The sequence below is a fragment of the Vigna unguiculata genome, chromosome 9 (genome assembly GCF_004118075.2).
Source record: "Vigna unguiculata cultivar IT97K-499-35 chromosome 9, ASM411807v1, whole genome shotgun sequence".
NCBI lineage: Eukaryota > Viridiplantae > Streptophyta > Magnoliopsida > Fabales > Fabaceae > Vigna > Vigna unguiculata.
The window spans coordinates 32,744,860-32,767,446 of record NC_040287.1 but is presented as its reverse complement, the minus strand read 5'-3'; the positions used below and the strand labels follow the sequence as shown (position 1 = coordinate 32,767,446).

Below are 22,587 nucleotides of genomic sequence, written 5' to 3'. Positions count from 1 at the left end.
CTAGTGTTAGCTATACCAATCCTCTCTTTCGTATGTGGATCCTAAACAATACAAGAATCTTGAGTGAAAACAATCTCAATATCGAGGGAAGATAAATGCTTAAAAATAGAAACCAAATTATATCCAAAAGAAGGTATGAACAGGACATTGTTTAGCAGCAATTTTTCATTTAATTGAACAGAACCAATATGTGTAGCAGTGACCTTAGCATCGTTTGGTAAACTAACAATTATAGGATTGATTTTCTTATAAGATGAGAAATTATTAAGACAGCAAGTGACATGGTCTGTGGCTCCAAAATCGAAAATCCACAGATTAGTCTTCCTGTAAAAGTTAATAATAGGAAAAGATTCACCTTGATGTGTTGATCCGGATGTTACAGTGTTTATCTGACTGTTTTGAGATTCTGAATTAACACCATCATTGCTATTAGATTGAAGAAGAGCCATAAGATTTTGATATTGTTGTGGTGTCAGGCGCATTTCCTGATCCGTGGAAGAGCAGTCTCCCTTTGATACAGTTTCTTGTTTGACATCAGTGGTTTTGACAGCATTACTTTTCCCATTGTACAACTTGTGTCCAGGGGGAAACCATGTTTCCTATAACATGCATCTATGGTGTGTCCATTCCTCCCACAATGGCTGCAGATCCTTTTATTTGCGAGATTCTTGGAGTTTCTGCTATCATTGTTTGGGGGGAAACCATTCTTTCTATAACACGTGGACTCAGTGTGACCACTCTTGCCACAATAGCTACAAGAAACTTGAACATTAGCAGCATTAACTTTTATATCAGATTCATTAGATGAAACATTTCCCATAACTTGTCGTTCTTGTTGCACAGCATACGAAAAAATTTTGGAGATTGAAGGGATATGATCCATTAAAAGCACATGAGACTTTATGTTGCTATATTGTTCGTTTAAACCCCGCAAGAATTGCATAGCATGATCCTCATTTTTTCTTTTAGAAATCAAAGAAATAGGATTACAGGGACATTTAACTTTGCAATTACAGGTGGGATTAGGTCTAAAATTATCTAACTCATCCCAAATAACTCTCAGCTTAGTGAAGAATTCAGTTACCGTAAGATCTCCCTATTTTATAGAAGAAGCCTCCATCTGAAGGTCAGAAACACGTAAAAGGTCGCCTTGAAAATATTTGGATTTGAGATCATTCCAGATTTCTTCTGCTTTATTCATCCATAGAATACTTTGGCGTATGGAAGGAGATACCGAATGCACAATCCAGGAAACCACCATATTGTTACACCGTTTCCACGCTTGATAGGTGGCGTCTTTTATGGATGGTTCAACAGTAGTGCCATCGATGAACTCCAATTTGTTTTTCGCACTTAGAGCCGTCATCATCGATCTGCTCCATGCGTGATAATTGTTGACATCAAGAACTGGTGAAACCAGTGAAATGGCAGGATTCTCACCAGGATGGAGATACAAGAAGCTATGAACAGAAACTTCATTAGTAAGATCTTTAACATCTTTTGAATCCCCAGACATGATAACAGAAGAAAAGAAGATATCAAGATCAAAAAGAAAAGCAGAAAAGGAAGCGAAAGAGATGAAGAAAGCAGAGACGCGCAGCAGAGCACTTCAAAAGAAGTGCTCTAATACCATCTTAAAATTCTCTCTTTGACTGATGGCCACATTCATTGTTTTCACTACTGAGTGATAGCATGACTGATGAACAGAACCTTGCATTGTTATCCATGGCATAAAGAAAAGGAACACGAGTAGGAGAAGAGAGCAAGAGAATGAACAAAAGAAGGAACGTATTATTTCTAAACTGTTTGGTAAAAAGCACATCTAAGAAGAGAGAGAGAAAGAACTTATATAGGAAAAGAAAAGAGAAACAGAAAAAACGGAAAACAGAAAGTAAGAAACCGTCACTCCTTTGGATGCGTGTTACTCTTTTGGACACGTGTAAAAGGTGTTAAGCGGTTTGCGGTGTGTGGTAATTACTAATATTTTGAGAAATATTAAAATATTAAAAATAATAATTCAAATTTACATAAATTTTATAGTTTTTAAACTTCGTAACAATGACATCAAATTATTATATTATAGTAGATGAAAGGTCTTTATATAATTGCGATGACACATTATATAATTTTGCACTTCCCGATTTTGATATGTGACCCTTCAAACAACTATAACACTATTTTAATGAAAGAAAAAAATATTAAAATTCAATTTAGTTAAAAGAAATATAATGATAAAAAATAAATCCTAAATCTAAATATTGAAACCAATTTACTAATTAAAGTTTCTACTTTTTAAGTGTTTCAGGGAGGCCATTTATTCTTATTGATGGAACAATTCTTGTAGCTCAATTTCTAGTTGTATTTTCGCTCGGACATTATCAATCCCTTCTCCCATCCATTAATAATTTGAATAATTGATATTACAAAACTTATATGTAAAAAGTTGAATGTAGAAATTCAATACAAACTACTATATTTTTTGGGTGTGTAAAAGAAAGAAAAATTGGACATGGAGTAATCTAGAAAAAACAATTTAACTATATTCATACACAAAGCTTCTTTATCATATCACAAGGGCTAGTGTAGCCAAATCTATACAAGATAATAACGAAAAACTTAAGTAATAAAGTAGGTTATATATGTTGTACACGTCTATGTGATTTTATTTTATTATATGATAGTTGATGTATAAGTGCATATATCCACAAACAATGATAGCTTCTAGTTGTTTGGGTCTATGGTGGCACTATGCAAAACAATGGTCTCCATGGTTAAGCCAGGTCCAAACCCATATAGAACACCCCACTTTAGTCCTTCACCAGTACTGGATTTTCCTTCCTTCAAGGACCATCTTCTCATCTCATCTAGTATAAACAGTACACATGCACTCGACATGTTCCCATACTCTTTTAAAATTTGTTTGCTCGCTCTCAATTTATCAGGGTTCAACCCAAGCATTTCTTCTATCTGCTTCAAGATTGCAGCGCCACCAGGATGTGCAACCCAGAACAGTGAGTTCCAGTCAATGATCCCAAGTGGGTGGAAGGCTTCTTCAAGGCTTTTCTCTATGTTCTCTCTGATCAATTGAGGAACGTTGTCCTTCAGATGGAACGTTAGCCCCACCTCACGCAAATGTGCTTCAATTGCCCCCTCAGAGTTGGGAAGAATTGTCTCTGATGTTGACACAAGGTGAAATAGTGGTCGTTCGATGGAGGTGTCAAGATCAGATCCCACGATCACGGATGAAGCTCCATCTCCGAAGAGTGCTTGTCCCACCAACGAGTCCAAGTGTGTATCACAGGGTCCACGAAAGGTGACAACTGTGAGCTCAGAACACACCACGAGAACGCGTGCTCCAACATTATTCTCAGCAAGATCTTTAGCGAGACGAAGCACGGTACCACCAGCAAAACAACCTTGATGGTATAACATGAACCTTTTGGTGGATGGTTTAAGGCCTAAGAGCCTCAAAAGTTGGTAATCAGCACCTGGCATGTCTACACCTGAGGTGGAGCAAAATATGAGATGAGTAATATCTGATTTTGCTCTGCCCCATTCCTTTAAGGCTTTAAATGCTGCCTTCTCTCCAAGCTTAGGAACCTCCTCAACTAGTATGTCTTGTCTTGCATCTAAGGATGGTTCCTCATAAGTACTTATGTTGGGATTTTCCTTCAACATTTTTTCAGTCAGGTATATGTGCCGTTTCTCTATCATAGACTTCTCACCTATTGTTGACAAAAAACCACACTCATTTCTGAATTTTAATTCAAATTAAAATGACTTTTATTATTTAAATAGTGGTATTTGAAAAAAGAAATACATGTTTCCTTAATTGACAAATGAGCTCTTTATATTGATTTTCGTTAATAGCAAAGTTATGGACATCCCAATTAAAGAGAGTAAAATATGATAAGTGATAGGAAGGAAGAGGTGAGAGAGTTTGAAAACAGATAAAATACTGATACATACAGATACTTCAAAATAATAATAATAAAAACTATATAATAATATCACTTATAATATACTATTTTTGTTATTTAATATTTAATGAAATAAAATTCAGAAAAGAAGAATATTTGAATAGATGTGTGCGTTTAGAGGACGTCTATCTATCCTTTTATAATGTAAGAGGAAAAAAAAAAGACAGGCACCCTTTAAAATTACAAACAATCCAATACTCATTAAAATTTTGTAAGATTTTCTTTTATTAAATATTAAATAATAAAATAACATGTTATAAGTGACCTTTAATTGTTTTTTATTGTTTGGGTAATCATGAAAAGATGATTACTCTTCTTCTCTCCTGTATAGTATTTTTCATTGAGATGGATCGATCCATTTTTTTTATATGTATATACAAACTCTTCTTGACTTTTTCACGTCTGCATGAAACGGTGGATTTGTATATGAGATGCAGGAAGGCAAGCCTTCGCAGTTTTTGGGTTGATAATATAAGGAAGATGATATTTTGACTATTACATTTTAGAATTTAGATTTTCTGTTGTTTTTTTTTTGTTATGTTTTTCTATTGTGTCTTTATAATATACTGATTACCACTAATTTTGACATTTTAAAATATATATAAAAGATATTTAAAATATCATAGCTGACAATCCGAAAGAATTCTGAGAGAGGGGTCATTTCATTTTTAATCTAGAATAAAAAGAACTTCAAGAAATGAGAGAATTAAGAATACCCACTAGAAACACTAATCCAATCCATAATGATGTACCGGAAAATAGAACATTTTTGTTATTTGACCGACCTTCAGGAGAAGCAAATACAACAGGTACACTAATCAATAAAATAAATGAAATAGCAATTAATGCAAAAACAGTGGTTTTTCATTTTTCCATTTTTTTATTCTTTATATTTCAAAATCACTTAAAAGATGACACCTCATATTATAAAAAAAAATTATCAAAATTTAGTAATCAAAATATCATTGTCCTAATATAAATGAGAAAACGTTAAAGTTGAAAATGAACACATCCGGACGATATTATTACGATAATAGATGGTGCATGAATTCATAGATAATTATTTTGATAAGTCAGAATATTTATTTTAAAAATATAAAATATGATAGGTGACTTATCGAGTGTATCGACATTAACAAAAGTCAAATTAAAGTATCAGAATGTATCATAGAAAATAATCGTGATCTTACTTACATATACGCTTTAACTTGGCCTTGAGTTCGGTCATGTGATCACTCTTGGTGACTCGAAAGTAATAATCAGTGAAATCAGATTGATAAATGCAGTTGGAAGGAGTTGCAGTGGCAATGGCGAGTATGGTGGCTGGGCCACGAGCTCTTTGTTTCTCTCTCATTTCATACAAATCTGCCATTTCGTTGCAGAAGGTTTATACGATTACAGTGTATAAGATGATTAGAACAAATACCTTGTCATCTATTTATAGTGAGATTTTCATTACGTCTTCTCAGTGATATATCCATGCATGTGCAGTAAAGGGTTTGGTGCCCGCCACGTGCTTCTGTTGTTGGGTTTATATATGCATATAATTAATTAATACTTACCCAAAGAAAGAAGAAAAATCTACCAAATTATATAAAGTTCATTGCACTTCATGTATGCCATTGGTTATACCAAATTGTGTTCATATAGCTATTTTCTTTTTCTATCTATTGCGTATTTATCTCACCCAACAAAAAAAGAAATATAAAATGCATTCATGCTTTTATTAATTCTAGATTTCACAGGATTTCTTTACAACCCATTTTCATTTCACGTCTCTTGATTGTAAAAATTGGGTAAATCATATGTAAGTTAAGTTGGATTCTGGCATATTTATTATCGCTTGATAAGGAGTATTATTAAGATAAGAATATATCAACACATAAAAAATAAAATATTCATCTCTCATAATTATAAATAATTAATAAAAAGTAAATACATAATCTGCTAATAATTACATAAGGATTTTATAAATAATTAACAAAATAAAATACATCAATCTGGAAACATACATGGAAGATAATCTACCAACATCTAACTATCATAATTAAAATATCATTTAATTAGGTGATAACTGGAACATATTAACGAGGGGCATAGATTTTAACGTCATGGAAAAAAATTTCATACATCTTTAATAGGTATTCATGGGTAATGAGTACAATTTGTTAGATTATGCATCCAATATAAATTAACAAGTAATGAATAATCAAAGCCTTTCGTACCATGAACAATTACTAATATCGCATACAGCGGTATATCGGAAGCATACTTTGAATTGTCACTGAAAATAACGTAAATACAAATGGTATCTGATTTGTAAAGCACCCGAGGTTTCTTTTTGGCTCTCTCTGATGAGATGAAGAGAAAGAAACATGAATACGTACGTGCACACAGTTGACAATCATAATCCTTTTACGTAATATTTTTCTAATTTCAATATTTTTAATTTGGTCGCTCTTCAAATTAAAATATTATTTATAATCTCTACACAATTAATCTTTCATATTATATATATATATATATTATATTTAAATTAATTAGATTATTTTAATAAATTAGAATCAGTTTCTCTTATAAGCTTTAAACCAATTTAATTTTTTATTTTTAAAAAAAAATATAAATTTAGTTCTTTAAACTAAAATTTTTTAAGTTGATTAAACATTTCAAACGTGTTTTTCAATTAATATTGAAGTGAACATGTGTCAAATGGTGTAAATAAACAAAGAAAAATACTATAATCAAATGTGTTTGAAACATCAAATAAACTAAATAAAATTCGATTAAAAGGACCAAATCCACACATTTAGAGAGTTGAAGGACTAAATTGGTTCAGGGTTTTCAATGAGGACTAATTCCAATTTTCACTAAAAGTTGAAGGACCAAAAACATATTCTATCCTAAATTTCAAAACTTTGCAGGTTGGTCCCGAATCAATTTAAAAAACTTTGCACATAGGTTCCTCATAAATTTAAAATTTTTTAATTATGTCCATGATAAAGTTAAACATTTTCAATTATGTCCCTGATAAATTTAGAAATTTTGCAGTAAGGTCCCTTATAAATTTAGAAATTTTGCAGTTAGGTTCTCCATAAATTTAAAAACTTTGCAAGTAGGTCCTTGATAAATTTAAAAACTTTATCATTTTCTAAAAAATTTAAAAACTTTTCATATAGGTCCATGATAAATTTAAAAATTTGTAGGTAGGTCTCTGATAAATTTTAAAACTTTGCAAGTAAGTCCATGATAAATTTAGAAACTTTGTGGTTAGGTCCTTGATAAATTTAAAAACTTTGCAGTTAGGTTCCTGAATAACTCCAAAATTTTCAATTAGGTCTACTACAAATTTTAAAAAATTCAATTTGGTCTTTGATAGATTTAGAAACTTTTGAGTTAGGTTCCCGATAAATTTAGAAATTTTCAATTAGGTCCCTAATAAATATAAAAATTTCAATTTGGTCCATGATAAATTTAGAAACTTTTGAGTTAGGTCTCTTATAAGTGTAAAAAACATTGTAGTTAGGTCCTAGATAACTATAAAATCTTTGCATGTAGGTCCCTGATAAAATTAAAAACTTTACAGGTAGGTTCCTAATAAATTTGAAAAACTTTGCAGATAGGTACTTAATAAATTTAAAAACTTTGCAGGTAGACTCCTAATAAATTTAAAAACTTTGCAGGTAGGTTCCTGATAAATTTAAAAATTTTGCATGTAAGTCCCTAATACATTTAAAAACTTTGCAGGTAGGTCCCTAATAAATTTAAAAACTTTACAGGTAGGTCCCTAATAAATTTAACAACTACAACTTTGCAGGTAAGTCCCTGAAAAAAGTTTAAAAAACTTTGCAGGCAGATCCCTGATAAATTTAAAAACTTCTCAAGTAGGTATCTATTAAACTTAAAATCTTTGCAAGTAAGTCTCTTATAAATTTAAAAAAACTTTGCAGTTAGGTCTCTGATAAATTTAAAAACTTTGCATGTAGGTCCTTGCTAAATTTAAAACCTTTGCATATTGGTCTCTAATAAATTTAAAAACTTTGTAGGTAGGTCTCGAACAAAATTTAATCACTTTGCAGGTAGGTCCCTAATAAATTTAAAAATTTTCAATTACGTCCATGATAAAGTTAAAAGTTTTCAATTAGGTCGATAAATTAAGAAACCTTGTAGTTAGGTCCCTAATAAATTTAAAAAAATTTGCAGGTACGTCTTGATAAATAGAAAAACTTTGTAGGTACGATCTAATAAATTGAAAAACATTGCAAGTAGGTTTCTGATAAATTTTAAAACTTTGCAGGTAAGTCCTTGAAACAATTAAAAAACTTCAATTAGGACCCTAAAAAACTTAGAAACTTACAATTAGGTACCTAATAAATTTAAAATTTTTGGAATTAAGTTCATGATAAGTGTAAAAACTTTAAAGTTAGGTCTCAAATAACTACAAAAACTTTGCATGTAGGTCCCTGATAAATTTAAAAACTTTACATGTATATCCACGATAAATTAAAAAACTTAACAACTTTGTAGTTAGGTTCTTGATAAATTTAAAATCTTTGTGGGTAGGTCCCTGGTAAATTTAAAAGTTTGTGGGTATGTCTCTAATAAATTTGAAAACTTTGTAGGTAGGTTCTTCATAAATTTAAAAACTTTTCAGGTTGATACTTAATAAATTTAAAAACTTTGATGTTGGTACTGAATCAATTTAAACACTTTGTTTGTAGGTCCCTGATAACTTTAACATTTTTCATTTACGTCCATGATAAAGTTAAAAATTTTAAATAAGGTCCCTGATAAATTTAGAAACTTTGTAGATAGGTCCCTAATAAATTTAGAAACCATGCAGATAGGTCTCTGATAAATTTAAAGACTTTGCAGATAGATCCCTGAAAAATTAAAAAAATTTCAAGGTAGGTCCTTGATAAATTTAAAAACTTTACACCAAGGTCCTTGAGAAATAAAAAAAACTTTGAAGGTAAGTCCCTTATAAATTTAGAAACTTTGCAGTTAGGTCCTTGATAAATTTAAAAACTCATGTAAGTCTCTATTAAATTTAATAACTTTGTAAGTGGTCCTTGATAAATTTAGAAACTTTGCAGTTTGGTCCCTAAGAAATTTAGAAACTTTGTAGTTAGGTCCCTGATAAATTTAAAAACTTTTCAGGTAGGTCCCTCATAAATTTAAAAACTTTGCAAGTAGGTCCCTAATAAATTTAAAAACTTTTGATGTAGGTTCTTGACAAATTTTAAAACTTTTCAAATAGGTTCTTGATAAATTTAAAAACTTTGGAGGTAAGTCCTTGATAAATTTAGTAACTTTGCGATGACGTCCCTTATAAATTAAAAAACTTTGTAGTTAGGTCCCTAGTAAATTTAAAAATTTTACAAGTAAATTTTACAGGTTGGTCCCGAATAAATTTAAAAACTCCTAAGGTAGGTCCACGCTAAATTAAAAATTTTCAATTACATTCATCATAAAGTTAAAAAATGTTAATTAGGTCACTGGTAAATTTAGAAACTTTGCAGTTAGGTATCTCATAAATGTAGAAGTTTTGCAGTTAGGTTCCCGATAAATTTAAGAACTTTTCCAGTACGTCCCTGATATACTTAAAAACTTTGCAAGTAGGTCCCTAATAAATTTAAAAACTTTGCAGGTAGGTCTCTGATAAATTTAGAAGCTTTGCATTAGGTTCCAGATAAATTTAAAAATTTTTCAGGACCCTGGTATATTTAAAAACTTTGCAGGCATGTCCCTAATAAATTTAAAAACTTTGCAGGTAGGTAGTGATAAATTTAAAAACTTTGCTGGTAAGTCTTTTATAAATTTAGAAACTTTGCGGTTAGGTCCCTTGTAAATTTAAAATCTTTATAGGTAGCTCCTTGATAAATTTAAAAACTTTACAGATAAGTCCTGAAAAATTTAACAACTTTGCATACAGGTCCTTGATAAATTTAAAAAATTTGCAGGTAAGTCCTTAATAAATTTAAAAAAATTGCAAGTAGGTCCTAGTAAATTTAAAAACTTTGGAAAAAGTTCCTGATAAATTTAAAAAAACTTTGTATGTAGATCTCAAATAAATTTAAAAAACTTTAAATGTAGCTTCCTAATAAATCCAAAAACTTTACATGTAGTCAATAAGAGATCCAAATGAATTGTAAGAACCCTACCAAATATTAAGAACCTTAAATTGTGTCATTTAAACGTTAGAAACGAACAATCAACAATAAAATCTCTAACCTAGATAATAAGAGTCATACAATTGTTAATTAGTTAGCAAAATATTTAATCGAACCACTTATATTGTAAGAGTCCTAATAGTACATTATCAAAAACAAATTCATATCATAACTATATTATAATAATATAATAGTATGAACTACTAGAGTTATTGATACATATTTAATAAACCGCTTGAAATTTATAATATTGCGTTAATCTAAAAAAACGGTGGAGTATCTCTCACTGATTCAAACATATATATAAAAATTACATAACGATATTTGAAAAAAAAAAACGGTAGAGTATCTATCTCACCGCTTTAATTGCACAAAATATACAAAAGATTTTGTTAAAAAACAAAAGTTTTCTTTAATTTTGAACGACGATTTTGAAGTATTTGTAAATGAAAAGACTAGAAAAAAACGTGTATATAATTATATACAGTATTACAAATAATATGTTTGAATCAGAAAAATGAAAAATTACCCATAACGTTAATATTTTTTAATTGTATCTCCGTGTAAAATTTGCTTACACCTGTAAGATATATTGTTGAAGTAATTAAATTAATTGAATAAAATATCTTTGTCAAATCACTTGTCCAAATTGTATACTACATCCATTCGTATCATGCACACACGTTTTCATATACTGGCATCATACAAATAAATATTCTTAAAAATTAAAATTGACATAACTATTGTTTCAAAATTAATTATATGCGTCAAGTGACATAGAGTTAAGAATCAATTATTATACATACGAGGGATTTTATAATGTTCTGACCTTAAGTTCGAGAAGTAATATTGTTAGGATTAATTATCATATTTTCGAAATATTATTTATTTTAGAATGTATTTGACACGATTTTGTGTTTAAAATATGTATAAAAAAAAAAAGAGAAATAAATATTTAACTACTTTTGACTTCAACTCTTACTTAAATTATGTGTGACAATTGCATGGTGTAGAACACTTATATTATTTTACTATTGCATTAATTTTCATACATACGAATAGTATATATATATATATATATATATATATATATATATATATATATATATATATATATATATATATATATATATATATATATATATATATATATATATATATATATATATATATATATATATATTTGGTAGAATTTAGACAAAAATTTTAGAGGTGTTAAATTAAATTTTTTATATATAAATTACTTTTTCCAATCAAATAAAAAAATTCTTAATTTTTTTGTTTCAATCATTTTCATAAAATGATTCTCATATGCATTTTTCAATTTATAATCTTTCTAATTCATTAAATTAATATAATAGGGATATTCTAATTTCTAATTCAATTCAAGATTATTCAACTAATTCATCATGTGCAGCGAAATTCGTAATTCAACCCAAGATACATCCATAAAATCTTACAAATTTTACCATATGTAATTGAAAACACAAAATTTCTAAATTTTATAATCTATGTTATACTAATTTCAGGAAAAATATAATTAGGGTTAATGCCAATTTTATAAAAGAATCCTTACAATCATAATTAGGCAAACTAATTTGGAAAAAATAGTAATTTAAGAAGATCATCATAATTGGAGAATCATAAACACATAAATTATAATAAGATACTAACATCGATTCATGGGAGATATTGTTCATTTTTCAATCTTTTGTTTCCTAATATATCTCTTCACCTTACTTTCTATCCTCATTGTTTCTTAATGATTTATTGTAAAAGAACCTCATCACTAGTGATAAAACCTATTATCTTTCATTAACTAATGTTTATCAAGTTGGTTTTTATTTTATTTTTTATACAATAAATATATATAAATTTTAATATATAAATAAAATATGTGATAAAATAAAATATTTTATTAAATATAATATAAATAAAATAATAATATATAAATATAATTTTAAAATATATATAACATGTAAAAAATAGAATTAAAATTTTTTTAGGAGCCATGACTCCCCTTGTCATATTTTATTATATTATAAATCACAAAAGTATATTTTATTTGCACACACATGCAAATATTATTTAACCACTCTTCTTTCAAAGATATTGAGCCGGGTAGCAATGGGACGTGACAGAACGAAGACAAATTTCGCTATCCTATACTTATTTTCATAGACAAAATTAATCTTCATCTCCATACTCAAATCAAACGGGTATCAAATTTTTATCTCATCTTCATCCCACTAAGTGACGAATATATTCTCATACTCATAACCGTACCCGCTTCTAACTGTTTTAATATTAATTAATTAATTTTTATAAAATAATACAAAATTACGGTAAAGAAAATATAATATTAAGAGGATGGTTGTTTCTTCGATATCAAATATTTAGAATGAAATTATAATTATAATTGTATATATTTCAAATTAGAATACGAGATAAAATTTCATGAGAATTCAAACATTTATTAAATTTGCAAACATTGATGAAATCTAGTTGACAAAAATTAAAAAATATTATATATATATATATAAGAAAAACAAATATTCAAATTAAAATATATTTTGAATGTTCGTTTAAACTAATAATAATAATAAAATCTTAACATAAATCTTATATCTTTTACACTTTTGCGCTTCAATATATGTTGGATGGTGATAAAAAAAATTCATGACAATTATATTAAATTTTTATATTATAGTAAATAAAATTTATTTATACAATTACAATGACAATGACAAAATTACAGTATGATAATGAAGTGGAAAATAAAAAATATTATATAAAATATATCAAAATATTATTATACATTATAAAAATAAACAACAAATAAAAAACAAACAATTAGAAGAAATGAAAAATAGAAAAATATATATATATATATATATATATATATATATATATATATATATATATATATATATATATATAAGGTTACTTAATTGACTACGAATATTTTAATAATTTAAACAAAGACAGAAATATGGTAGGGATGGGTATTGTGGCGAGTATGAGGACGGAGACAGAGTTGATATATACATCTCATACTCGTCCTCATACTTAACTGAAAAAGTCAGAGATTTTTTATACTCATACCCCGTCAATGAAAAAATTCTACATCAAATGAGTACGAATTCAAACAATATCCACGAAGATAAATTTATTTATGATTCGTACCCTAATATTGAATTCTACGTAGAACCGTGCAAGACCTCAACCAACTGATTGGACCATCTTAATTTAATCTGCAAATTATTTTGGTAGTCTCAATTATGAGAAAAGTTAGATTTAAAACAAGAATAAACATCAATTAACCTAAAAAATCTCGAGACTTTGGATAACTGTCACGGGAATATACATATAAAAGAATAGATATATTTCATATAACTAAAAAAATAATATTTAAAATAACACTTAAAATACCTTTCACAAAATACTAGTCCAAAATTAAACAATGGATTTGTAACTTATTTCAATTAAAGAGTACTAAATTTTTAAAATAAATATAATTAAATTTAACGAATAAATAAACTTAAACCCAAATAACATGTTTAAAATATTATTCTAATTAACAAATTTTAACCAAATAACGTAACCAAATTATTATTCTAATTAGTAAAATGTTACTAAACTTAACTAAAGTTAAACTTAAAAAGAATTAATCTACAATTAAACTTAATCAAAATTAATTTATGACTAAACTTATAAAATCAATCCCTATTTGTTAACAATTTTAATTAAAGAGTACTAAAATTTTAAAATAAGTATAATTAAATTTAAAGAATATATAAACATAAACCCAAATAACATAGTCAACATATTATTTTAATTAACAAAATCTAACCAAGTAACGTAACCAAATTATTATTAAAATAATTAACCTAAAATTAAAATTATCCAAAATTAATTTCTAAATTTAATCAAAATTAAGTCATGACTAAACTTATACTAACTAATAAAAGTTACAATAACCGAGGTTATTTCTTATTTTGCACTAAGGACTACATTTTATAAATAATATATTTTAAATAAAATCAATCCCTATTTGTTAACAAATATCTAACTTAGGGTAATAACAAAAAAATTCAAGTACTCAATCTTGAGGATATATTTTATGGAATAACTTAACAAATACGCTTATCTCAAATTCTTCATCCTTATGATAATCTCTCAAATTCTGAAAAGTTAATTTCTTTTAATTTATTCCCTCAGTATGTAAAACTTATTTGCAAAATTTTAATTTTAATTGATATTACAAAACTTATATGTAAAAAGTTGAATGTAGAAATTTAAGGTGAAATATACTATCTTTTTTAATAGTGTAAAGAAACAAATATTGGGCATGGAGTAATTTACAAAAACAATTTCACATATTCAAATACCAAGCTTATTTATTATATCACAAGGGCTAGTGTAGCCAAACCTATACCAGATAATAACGAAAAACTTAAGTAATAAAGTAGGTTGTATGCATTGTACATGTCTACGTGATTTTGTTTTATTCTATGACAGTTGATGTATAATTGCATATATATCCACAGATAAAGATAGCTTCTAGTTGTTTGTGTCTATGGTGGCACTATGCAAAACAATGATCTCCATTGTCAAGCCAGGGCCAAACCCATATAAAACACCCCACTTTAGTCCTTCACCAGTGCTGGATTTTCCTTCCTCCAAGGACCATCTTCTCATCTCATCCAGTATAAACAGCACACATGCACTCGACATGTTCCCATACTCTTTCAAAACTTGTTTGGTTGCTCTCAATTTATCAGGGTTCAACCCAAGCGTTGCTTCTATCTGTTTCAATATTGCAGGTCCACCAGGGTGCGCAACCCAGAATAACGAGTTCCAGTCAATGATCCCAAGTGGGTGGAAGGCTTCTTCAAGGCTTTTCTCTATGTTCTCTCCGATCAACTGAGGAACATTGTCCTTAAGATGGAAGGTTAGCCCCACCTCACGCAGGTGTCCTTCAATTGCCCCCTCAGACTTGGGAAGAATCGTCTCCGATGTTGAGACAAGGTGAAATAGTGGTCGTTCAATGGCTGTGTCAGGATCAGATCCCACGATCACAGATGAAGCTCCATCTCCAAAGAGTGCTTGTCCCACCAACGAGTCCAAGTGTGTTTCACAGGGTCCACGAAAAGTGACAACTGTGATCTCAGAACACACTACGAGAACGCGTGCTCCAACATTATTCTCAGCAAGGTCTTTAGCGAGACGAAGCACAGTGCCACCAGCAAAACAACCTTGATGGTATAACATGAACCTTTTGGTGGATGGTTTAAGCCCCAAGAGCCTCACAAGTTGGTAATCAGCACCAGGCATGTCTACACCTGAGGTGGAACAAAAGATGAGATGAGTAATATCTGATCTTGGTCGACCCCATTCCTTTAAGGCTTTAGATGCTGCCTTCTCACCAAGTTTAGGAACCTCCTCAACTAGTATGTCTTGTCGTGCATTCAAGGATGGTTCCTCGTAAGTACTTATGTTGGGGTTTTCTTTCAGCATTTTTTCAGTCAGGTGTATGTATCGTTTCTCTATCATAGACTTCTCACCTGTTATTGACACAAAAAAGCCACCTTCATATTTTATTTTTAATTGAAATTCAAATGACTTTTATTATTTAAATCGTGATATTTGAAAAGAAAAATACATGTTTTCCTTACTCGACAAATGACATTCTTTATATTGATTTTCCATAATATAGCGAGTTATAGGCATCCAAATATAAAGAGAATGAATATCAATAGGTGACATATAGGAAGGGAGAGTGAGAGGAGTTTGAAAACAGATAGAGTACTTATGAGTGTTAATATTGGACACATAAATATTTTTTATATTCATTTTGCATTACCTTCCAATTATGAAACGAATGTAATGTGTGTCAAAATATTATTATAGAGTATTGATACATATAAATACTTTAAAAAAGTAAAATAAAAATCACCTCAAAACAAAAATATCACTTATAATATACTATGTTTTATTTAATATTGAATGAAATAAAAATCAGTAAAGAAGAAAATTTAAATAGAAATTTGCATTTTAGAGGATGTTTATCTATCTTTTATAAAGAGATATCTAAAAGAAGAAAAAAACGGACACCGCATAAAATTACAAACAATCCCCAATACTCATTAAAACTTTATTGTAAGTTTTTATTTAACAAAATATTAAATAATAAAATAACATGTTATAAGTTACCTTTAATTGTTTGGGTATGAAAAGATTATTATTCTTTTTTTTTCTTTTGTGATGGTATTTTTCATGGAGATGATTAGGAATGAACAATGGTCGGGTTGAGTTGGGTTTGGGACCAACTTGACCAATCGATCATAATATAATTGTTGATGCTTTCTCTATTTTCTATGCACCAAAGTAAAATGAAAGAAAAATCAAGGACAAAGTCACCCTTTTCTTTTTCTTGGCATTATGGAAAATGGGTCGTCAAAATCCAAAACTAATCGAGGAAAGGAGAAAGAAGAGTGAGTGACATGGTGGAGCTCGGTGGCTGTAGCAGCAACGCCTGGCAATACAGATGATAATCCTATATGTGATATGTTAAGTTTTTAAGGAGGGAGTTTCAATGGAGAGAACAAATACCAATGAGAGTTAAGTCCAACCACATAAGATATTAACATCACTTTCAACTCAAAATTTTAAGGCAACATGTTTATGGATCTTTTATTCTTATATATTGCTCTACTTTTTCATTTCTAGTCAATGTAGAACTTAGACTCACACTTGAATTCCTAACATGATCGTCATCATAAGACCTATGTCTTGCGCAATGCAATTACTCACCTATGCAGGAGGAGATAGAGATCCTACATTCTCACCCGTAGAGAGATGAGCAAATCCATTTTTTAGGAAAATTATTTTTTAACAAATTTTTGTTGACAAAGTTTTAATAATGTGTCTTGGCAGCGTCTCGATAAATAAAAGAAAGGTTTGATGTGATTTGGAAAGAGAAGAAAAAGTTTTATTATGCGCTAAAAAGCTAACTTTGTTTTGTGAAAACAAAGTTTGTCAAAGTATCATAATTTTTTTTTATATGCATACAAACACTTTTTGACTTTTGAACGTCTGCATGAAACCGTGGGTTTATATATGAGTGGCACGAAGGCATGCCTGCGCAGCTCTTGGGGTTGATAATATAAAATAGAAAAAATAAAAGTAGAAGATGCGAACACAGTGAGACGATACTATTATGATAATGAGATGGTGCATGAAACCATAGAAAATAATCGTGATCTTACTTACATATACGCTTTAACTTGGCCTTGAGTTCGGTCATGTGATCGCTCTTTGTGACTCGAAAGTAATAATCAGTGAAGTCAGATTGGTAAATGCAGTTGGAAGGAGTTGCAGTGGCAATGGCGAGTATGGTGGCTGGGCCACGAGCTCTTTGTTTCTCTCTCATTTCATACAAATCTGCCATTTTCGTTGCAGAAGGTTTATACGATTACAGTGTATAAGATGATTAGAACAAATACCTTGTCATCTATTTATAGTGAGATTTTCATAACGTGTTCTTAGTGATATATCCATGCATGTGCAGTAAAGGGTTTGGTGCCCGCCACGTGCTTCAGTTGTTGGGTTTATATATGCATATAATTAAGCATCTACTTAACGAAAGAAAAGAAAAATCTACCCAAAAATATGCATCCCTTTGCACTTCAAGTATGCCATTGGTTTATACCAAATTGTGTTCATATAGCTATCTTCTCTACGTCTTTTATTTTTCCATCTATTGCGTATTTGTGTCACCTAAAAAAAGAAACAGTAATGATTCATGGATTAGCATTATGTATGTACTTAGACATAATAAAAATATAGATTATGTAGGCAAACTCAATGTATATGCATCAATATTTTTCAAAAAGAAATGTAAGATGTATCCATGCTTTTATTTCTAGATTTCACAGGATTTCTTTACAACCCATTTTCATTTCACATCTCTATTGTAAAAATTGTGTAATTTGATGTAAATTAAGTACCATAATAAGTTGGATTTGTTAGCATAGAATATAATCCTATTATTGATCTTAACCGTCAATCATAAATAATATCTCATACTTATAAATATGTTATAAATTGTAAACGGGAGCGTACCTGAATTAACCATAATGATGATGTTCCCTTCTTTTGAGCACTACGATTTTCCTCCTTTAGAGCACCTTTATTTTTTTCTGATTTTCTCTTTTGATGGGATAGAGAGAAAGGAACAAGAAACTTGAAAAGTAAGTTATATCTCTATATACTCTCAGAAGGGGATCACAACCATTTTAAACGGTTAATTACTTAAGTTTTATTATTTCTAATTTGGTCCCTCATCAAATTAGAAATTATTGTATGGTCTCTACCCAATATTTATTTTCATGATATATGTCTGTAGCCAAAACTTTAATTTGATCGGATCACTATATTATTTGACTTAAAAATAATGCCATAACACATTTAATTATGTGTATATACATGACCCAAAATTGCTGATGGGATTTTGACATATTATTAAGAATATCAACAGATAAACAATAAAATATCAATATCTCATTATTATAAAAGGATTATAAATAATTAATAAAATGTAAATACGTAATCTACTCATAATTACATAAGAAAATGGTCGATGGTTTGAATTATCAATTGGCTAATTTTACTCATATCGTCTTGTGATTTGAAATTGTATGGTCTGATGGTTATGGTAATGTCTTATGGTTTCATCATGCACCATTTGATGGTTTATATAACCTTTTCATCTACTAATTCAGTTAATAGACGTTTCCTACAAAACTTTATAACACGTTATGCATATATAATTCTTGATAGTTTCTAATATCATCACCAACCATTTAAAACTCGTTAGATTCGGAGCATTGTATCATTTGATTAAATAATCTCTGATTTGGTTTTAATATGTATAAAATAACATGTAAATATTTTGATTACGCGTACCAAATGAATAACAAGAGAAATAAAAAAGTAAACTTTTTTAGACGGGACGAATAATGGATAAACACAACTCAAGTCGACCCGATTTGATCTCATTCCTAAACTTTAAACCTTGAATGTTCAAACTTAACATGTTCTAGTATTTCTTCGTCTAAAACATTTATATTGTATTTGGATGGAGCATTTCAACAATGCTCAGAAATTGAAATGCTTTGTATTTGAATTACTTGCAATTAAATCTCTTTCATTTTCTAAATAACTTGTTTGTATAAAGAAGTTAAAATACCTTACATTTCAATTTTTGTTTGGAAAAAATAATTGAATTTATTGTGAGATAAAATTTAATTTTTACAATATTTATTTTAGGCTTAATTATGTTTTGAGCTCATGATAAATTTGGAAACGGACTCGACGACCAGATGGGTTGGGCTGACCCGACTACCCAGCCGAATTGGTCTGACCCGATGACCCAAACAAGCCAGACCGACTGGAAAACCCAAACAGGCTGGGTCGACCCGATGATCCAGACAAGCCTAACGACTCATATTTGTCGATCGTGCCCGTCAAGTTTGTCAACATGGCCCAATACGACCTGGCCCAACTCGACTCGTCTGGGTCATTGGCTCAACTTGGCCCACTAGGTCGTCAAGCCCACTTAACCCATCTTGGTCGTCGACCTGCCCAACGATATGGGTTGTCAGGATTGATCGACTTGTTTGAGTTGTACATCTCGTTCGACGCGTTTGTGTCGTCATGTCGATGTGATCCATCTTCGTATGACCAGTCCAGTCTGTCATGGTTGTCTGGTTTGCCATGTCCGTTTGAGATTAAGTCCAGGGTGTGAGATTGAGTGAGAAGAATTTCAAATTCCACCTTTTTTTAGGGTATTTGAATTTCTTCTAATTTTACTAATTAAAATACTTTAAAAAATACATGCATTTTAAATGCTTTTTAATTTCTCTATTTAAACAAAGCATTTTATTACAACAAAAAATTTTAAATTCTCCAAATAAATAAATTACCCTCTTGAATTGCCTTATCTAAACACACGATTAAGCTTATTCATCCATGATTTGTCCACTTAGGATGCAACTAATAGGTAGCCTTTCAACTTATCGTAAGCAAGACTTATTGCTTAAGATGGAGGGGTTGTGTAGCGATAAGTATGATTCCTACCTATCTTAAGCAAATATTATCATTCAAGACTCACAAAATATATAAAGCTTCTTGGGGGCATAGTGATTCGCTTTTTTTTTCTATATAATTTTCTTCTCAATTTTATCCTGTAGTAACAGTTATTTTAAATTAAAATAACTATTTTTTTAAATAATAGTTAATCTAAATTTAGTTATTTTATAAATTAAAATTAAAATTTTATTCTTTTAATAAATACTTTTTTCAAATTCAAATGATCATTTATAATAAAAAATATTTAATAATAAAAATTATACAAAATATTCTATAATTTAATAATTTTTTGTTTAGAATAAAAATAAAATGACACACATATACAAACTAATAATATAACAATATGAATTAGAGTTATTCATATATATTTAAAAACCGCTTGAAATATACATTAAATCTGAAAAAAGAAAAAAAAAAACGGAGGAGTATCTCTAACCGCTTCAAACGATAAAATGACATAACATTATTTGACAAAAAGAAACGGTGGAGTATCTATCTCACCGCCTTAATTTGCACAAAATATACATAAGATCTTGATAAAAGGAAAATGTGTTCTTTAATTTTGAACCATGATTTTGAAATATTTCTAAATGAAAAAAGGTGTATATAATTAATTATATACAGTATTACAAATAATATCAACTATTTGATGTTTGAATGAGAAGATTGAAAAATTACCTATAACGTTAATATTTTTGTATTTGTATCCCCGGATAAAATTTGCTTACACCTGTCAGATATACTGTTGAAGTAATTTAAATTAATCGAATAAAATATTTTTACCAAATCACTTGTCCAAATTGTACACTTCATCCACTCGTAACTTGCACACACGTTTTCATACACTGACATCATACGAATAAACGTTCTTAAAAATTAAAATTGTATTAAATAATGTTCGTTTCCAAAATAATTAATATCATTCATAAAATCAAAATTAGATAGCAAACTAATATTATTATTTTTACATGACATTCATTTCATGTTGGAACGAACTTTCTCTTATAACGTCTCATTTAATTATTAAACAAAACTAAAAGGAACGTCACGCAAAAAGTATAGTAGAGTAGTCTTGGGATCCTTAACACAACCCCTACTAACTGGGCATACCAGATAAAAGGTCTAACCAAAGAGAATAGAACAGTAAGGCATAGAAAAATACATGGGCCGTAGCCCTAAAGAAAACCCACGAAACAAAGAAGCATAAAGTCCAGCCTAGATGGCTAAGCAGTGGAATCTCCATTTCCTTGCTGACCTCGGAAATCTCGTCCATCTGCTCCCATCAATTAAATTGATGATCATCGCAAGAAAGAATAATCACATACAAGACAACCATACAATAAACAGGGTAAGCTAGAGCCAATAATATTTTTATCATACAGTCAAATATATTTCTCACCATTCAGTATCCATACATCAACCAAGCATGTTATGACTTTCAACCAATACACTACGACGCGACTCGACTGATCCGGATACGTATAACTTGGTCGGATTCAGCGGATGCTCGCGCTTGTGGTGGATACCTCTGCTCACCCCCGAGCTATGTGTTACAAGTGTTACAATGGATCAATTTTCCCTCACCACAAGGTTAGCCCTTAATGAATTTCAGGCCTCCTGCTACTCTCACCACAAGAGTCAGTCCGCTCTAGGTGAGACTAACTGACTGCTTAGAGTGTCAGGATGCAACCTTACCTTAAATCCTTACCTAGTTATACAGATGTGGCACCACCATGGACACCCACTAACAGGGACTATGGAATTACGTCCCTACCACTGAAGCGCGACCCTGAAAGTCTCACCTAGGGACCCCAAAGATTTATGCACTGACACAGACCAAATACGGTCGCACAAACAAACAATATTCACCATGCAAAGATACCCTCATTATATCAACATTTAAAGTCGTTACCTTTCACATTTCCAGACCCAACCCATTCCAACTCATCAAAATCCATCCATGTACATAGGATCCAACTCATCTCATTATCATGCCATTTTAACAACATCAAACTCATTTAGTTCACATGCCAATACTCATACCAAACCCATCATTTATAAATCATGAATCATGTTGCGTATGCACCACACTCCATTATATACATGTCCCTCATCATACATTAATGCCCGACCAAAAATAGATCATTCAGAATTAAGCAACATTCAAACACAGCACTGTCTCGCCCAGCACCTCGCTCAGGCTTAGGGGCCTCGCTCAGGCGAGACAGTCTCGCTCAGGCGAGTTTCCCCTCCGCCTAGGCGAGGGCACCAAAACAGGAACA

At 29.9% G+C, this 22,587-nt stretch overlaps 2 protein-coding genes and 1 long non-coding RNA gene across 3 annotated transcripts in view; all 3 read right to left on the bottom strand.

The window, feature by feature from the left end:
- Positions 1-2,561: 2,561 nt before the first annotated feature.
- Positions 2,562-5,368, bottom strand: LOC114195889 (chalcone synthase 2-like). The gene is made up of 2 exons (XM_028086317.1): positions 5,175-5,368; positions 2,562-3,725 (listed from the first exon to the last, which is right to left on the bottom strand). Exons 1-2 carry the CDS (start codon positions 5,350-5,352, stop codon positions 2,722-2,724), a joined length of 1,182 nt encoding a protein of 393 aa, XP_027942118.1. The 5' UTR covers positions 5,353-5,368; the 3' UTR covers positions 2,562-2,721.
- Positions 5,369-14,532: 9,164 nt separating this feature from the next.
- Positions 14,533-17,627, bottom strand: LOC114164804 (chalcone synthase-like). The gene is made up of 2 exons (XM_028049572.1): positions 17,426-17,627; positions 14,533-15,717 (listed from the first exon to the last, which is right to left on the bottom strand). The coding sequence occupies exons 1-2, from the start codon at positions 17,601-17,603 to the stop codon at positions 14,714-14,716; spliced, it is 1,182 nt and encodes a 393-aa protein (XP_027905373.1). The 5' UTR covers positions 17,604-17,627; the 3' UTR covers positions 14,533-14,713.
- A 3,732-nt stretch (positions 17,628-21,359) lies between these two features.
- LOC114164805 overlaps positions 21,360-22,587 on the bottom strand; it is a 1,792-nt gene continuing 564 nt past the window's right edge. Inside the window, exon 3 of the long non-coding RNA XR_003599600.1 lies at positions 21,360-21,578. This is a non-coding gene — a long non-coding RNA (uncharacterized LOC114164805). The remainder of the gene's footprint in view (positions 21,579-22,587) is intronic.